The sequence below is a fragment of the Danio aesculapii genome, chromosome 21, assembly GCF_903798145.1.
Source record: "Danio aesculapii chromosome 21, fDanAes4.1, whole genome shotgun sequence".
In the NCBI taxonomy this organism is placed as follows: Eukaryota; Metazoa; Chordata; class Actinopteri; order Cypriniformes; family Danionidae; genus Danio; species Danio aesculapii.
In genome coordinates, this window is record NC_079455.1 from 2,199,144 (window position 1) to 2,204,143 (window position 5,000).

Below are 5,000 nucleotides of genomic sequence, written 5' to 3' on the forward strand. Positions count from 1 at the left end.
GAAGTGTCTTGAAGAATATCTAGTCTAATATTATGTACTGTCATCATGACAAAGAGTAAATAAATAAGTTATTAGAAATTAGTTATTAAAATTATTATGATTAGAAATGTGCTGAAAAAAATCTGCTTTATAAACATATAAAAAATAAACAGGGAGGCTAATAATTCAGGGGAGAATTATTGAAGTCAATAATTCTGACTTCAACTGTATAATACTAATCCTGCTGCTGGAATGCCAAAGACCTGCAGATTGAGCTTTAACCTGCAATATAGGATTGTTTTGATTGTGTTTTTAACACTGCAGAAATGTCTTGTTTTAGACAAGCAAAAATAATTTTGTTTTCAGAAATAAGTCGAAATTGATGGAGTTTTTCTTTAAAACAAGCTAACTAATCTGCCAGTGTAGTAAGCAAAATAATCTTGTTTACATTAGTTCTCTTACCTCATTGGCAGATTAATTTCTCACTTGATTTTGACTTGTTATTTCTGAAAATATTATCATATTTTTGCTTGTCTAGTATTTTTAGATATTTGGGCTAGAAACGAGACGTAGAAATAAGAAAAGCGTTTTTTGCAGTGTATTTGATTTATTTGTAATGAATTGTTTGTTTTTATTTGTCATGAAAATCAGCCTGTTCCTGTTATGACATTAAATAAAAAGATATGTTATGCTATGTCATGTGTTGGCCCAGACAAAATCTGCGGACATTTTTTTTGCTATTTCTATGAAGAATTTTGGCAAAAATCTGCTGAATAATTTTGGGAGTATCCTAACTAAACTTAATATGATACCTTTTTAACTTTTATTTAACCTTTTCAATGCAATTCCAATTAGATCCTCTTGTTTGTTAAACAAAGCAAGTCTCTCATATAATATATATCTACTAAAAGACAGAACATGTTACTTTACAAGCTGTATTGTAAATAAATCATGTGAACATTTTCATATTAGTCAATAATATTACTGAAATTAATTTCAAAACTGAATAAATATTAATTTACACACATTTACACAAGTAAATAAACAGAATCAATAAATGATAAGTAAAAGATGGGCTAAAAATCATGCGGATTTCTGTGCATGCTGATTCCGTGTGCGCCTAATCATATCTGATACGATATGATATGAGGCGATATGCTTTATGATATGATACAATACGGTACAATACTAGATATATGATAAGATGCGACATGATATATATGATATATGTTATATACGATATGATGATACGAGATATAAGACATTATGTGATATGATATGAGATGCATTATGACGTGATATATGATACATTATGATATGATGCGATATGATACTATACGATATATATTACACATGATACGATTTGTGATATGATGTTATGATACGCTACTAGATATGATATGATATACAATACAATTCATATTGTGATGATTCGTGATATGAGATATGTGATATGATACAATATAATGACGTGATATGATACGATATATAAGATACAAGATATATGATATGATGTAATACGATGCCACATATGACGTGACATATGATTCGATATTATATGATATGTGATCCGATACTATACAATATTAAATATTACATTTGATACGATTTGTGATATGATACACTATGTTATGATACAATACAAGATATATAATATGCAATAGGATGCAGTATATGTTATGTGATATGATTCGTGATATAATACGCTATAATCCGAGATATATATGATATGAGTTATATAATCAGGATATATGATGCAAGATTTGATCTGTAATTTTAAATAGGATGTACGTGGGTGTATCTAACGAGTGTGTGTGTTTGTACAGGACGTTTCACATGCAGTTTGAGCTGGAGCACAGCTGCCGCAGGTGGCACGAGCTGCTGCAGAAAACCATGAGCTCCAGCACAGACGGGCAGCAGAGGGCAGGATCTGTGCCCACTTCTGTCCACCGTTGCATCTCCCACATCACAGAGCATGGTGAGCCACTGCTTATATCACCAAACACCAGACAAGCTTTATTTATTGAGCTTATTCTGCAATGCGGAAGTGCTATTGTTTTAGAACTTCTGATTAAGTTAAATTACTAGGAATAACAATCGGCAGAAAATGGTCGAACTACTGCCTCCTACAAACAAGTGTGTTCATGAATATACGTAAAAGAAGAAGAATATAATATAACTAGATCAGTTTGCAACATCAAGTAACATAACGAGCTGTTTATCATATGATATGTGATAAATGTAATATGATACGAGATATATGATATGATATCGATGATATGTGACATGATACTCTCAATATGATATGTGATATGATATAATATGATACATTATGAGATATGACAATACGATATTGACGTATTGGGAAATTGATGTTATGTGACATGATACGATATCAATGATACGATATGATATGTAATATAATACAGTATGGGATATGATATGATATCGATGTTGTAATATATGATACGATACAATATATGTGATATGATATACGATACGAGCTATATGATACGATACGTTATCTATGATATGTGATGTTACGATATGATATGTTATATAATGAAACGTTATGATACGCTATCGATGATGTGATATATGATATGATACGATATGTGCTATGATACGATACGTTATCAATGATATATGATATGTTACGATACAATGAGATATACAGTATGATACAATATCATGATGTGATATGAAACAATATAATATGTGATGTGTAGTATGATACAATATAAGAAATGATACATATAAGATATCGATGTTATGTGACATGATGCGATACTATATAATACGATGTCCATGATATGATTGATATATATATCACATATCATGTCACATATATTCTATCAAACGATACAGCATAATATGTGATATAGGATGATACGATATATGATACGCTATCAATGATATGTGATATGTGACTTGTAATATGATACAATACAAGATATGATACGATGTGATATCAATGTTATGTGATATGATACGATACAATATGATAAATATGTGATGTGATAAAATATGTGGTATGATACGATAACGATCCTGTTACGATACATATAATATAACGATACATATAATATTTGTGATTTGATATGTTATATAATATGATACAATATGCTGTCGATGATATGATACGATACAATATATGTGATTTGTTACGTAAAATGATACGATACATTATCGATGATATGTTACGATACAATATGATGTGTGATATGATACGTTAAATGATACGATACAAGATATATGGTACGATACAATATCGATGATATGTTACAATACAATATGATGCGTGATATGATAAGTAAAATGATACAGTACAAGATATATGATACGATACATTATCGATGATATGTTACAATACAATATGATTTGTGATATGATACGTAAAATGATACGATACAAGATATGATACGATACATTATTGATGATGTTACGATACAATATGATGCGTGATATGATACGTAAAATTATACGATACAAGATATATGATACGATACATTATCGATGATATGTTACAATACAATATGATGCGTGATATGATATGTAAAATTATACGATACAAGATATATGATACGATACATTATCGATGATATGTTACGATACAATATGATTTGTGATATGATACGTAAAATGATACGATACAAGATATGATACGATACATTATTGATGATGTTACGATACAATATGATGCGTGATATGATACGTAAATTATACGATACAAGATATATGATACGATACATTATCGATGATATGTTACGATACAATATGATGCGTGATATATGTAAAATGATACGGTACAAGATATGATACGATACATTATCGATGATATGTTACGATACAATATGATTTGTGATATGATACATAAAATGATACGATACAAGATATGATACGATACATTATTGATCTGTTACGATACAATATGTGTGATATGATATGTAAAATGATACAATACAAGATATATGATACGATATATTATCGATGATATGTTACGATACAATATGATGCGTGATATATGTAAAATGATACGGTACAATATATATGATACGATACATTATCAATGATGTTACGATACAATATGATGCGTGATATGATACTATACAAGATATGATACGATACATTATCGATGATATGTTACGATACAATATGATTTGTGATATGATGCGTAAAATGATACGATACAAGATATAAGATACGATACATTATCGATGATATTTTATGATACAATATGATGTGTGATATGATACGTAAAATGATACGATACAAGATATATGATACGATACATTATCGATGATATGTGACAATACAATATGATGTGTGATATGATATGTAAAATGATACGATACATTATCGATGATATGTTACGATACAATATGATTTGTGATATGATACATAAAATGATACGATACAAGATATGATACGATACATTATTGATCTGTTACGATACAATATGTGTGATATGATATGTAAAATGATACAATACAAGATATATGATACGATATATTATCGATGATATGTTACGATACAATATGATGCGTGATATATGTAAAATGATACGGTACAATATATATGATACGATACATTATCAATGATGTTACGATACAATATGATGCGTGATATGATACTATACAAGATATGATACGATACATTATCGATGATATGTTACGATACAATATGATTTGTGATATGATGCGTAAAATGATACGATACAAGATATAAGATACGATACATTATCGATGATATTTTATGATACAATATGATGTGTGATATGATACGTAAAATGATACGATACAAGATATATGATACGATACATTATCGATGATATGTGACAATACAATATGATGTGTGATATGATATCTAAAATGATACGATACATTATCGATGATATGTTATGATACAATATGATGTGTGATATGATACGATACAAGATATATGATACGAGACGATGTGTTTATTTCAGGGTTGATGGTGGAGGGTTTGTACCGGCGCTGTGGCATAGCTCCTCACATCAG

At 29.1% G+C, this 5,000-nt stretch overlaps 1 protein-coding gene across 1 annotated transcript in view; it reads left to right on the plus strand.

The window, feature by feature from the left end:
* LOC130214487 (arf-GAP with Rho-GAP domain, ANK repeat and PH domain-containing protein 1) overlaps nucleotides 1-5,000 on the plus strand; it is a 40,602-nt gene that overhangs the window by 27,655 nt on the left and 7,947 nt on the right. Inside the window, exons 19-20 of the mRNA XM_056446226.1 lie at nucleotides 1,806-1,957; nucleotides 4,949-5,000. The exon at nucleotides 4,949-5,000 is cut by the window's right edge and continues 155 nt beyond it. Coding sequence (XP_056302201.1) covers nucleotides 1,806-1,957; nucleotides 4,949-5,000 — 204 coding nt within the window. The remainder of the gene's footprint in view (nucleotides 1-1,805; nucleotides 1,958-4,948) is intronic.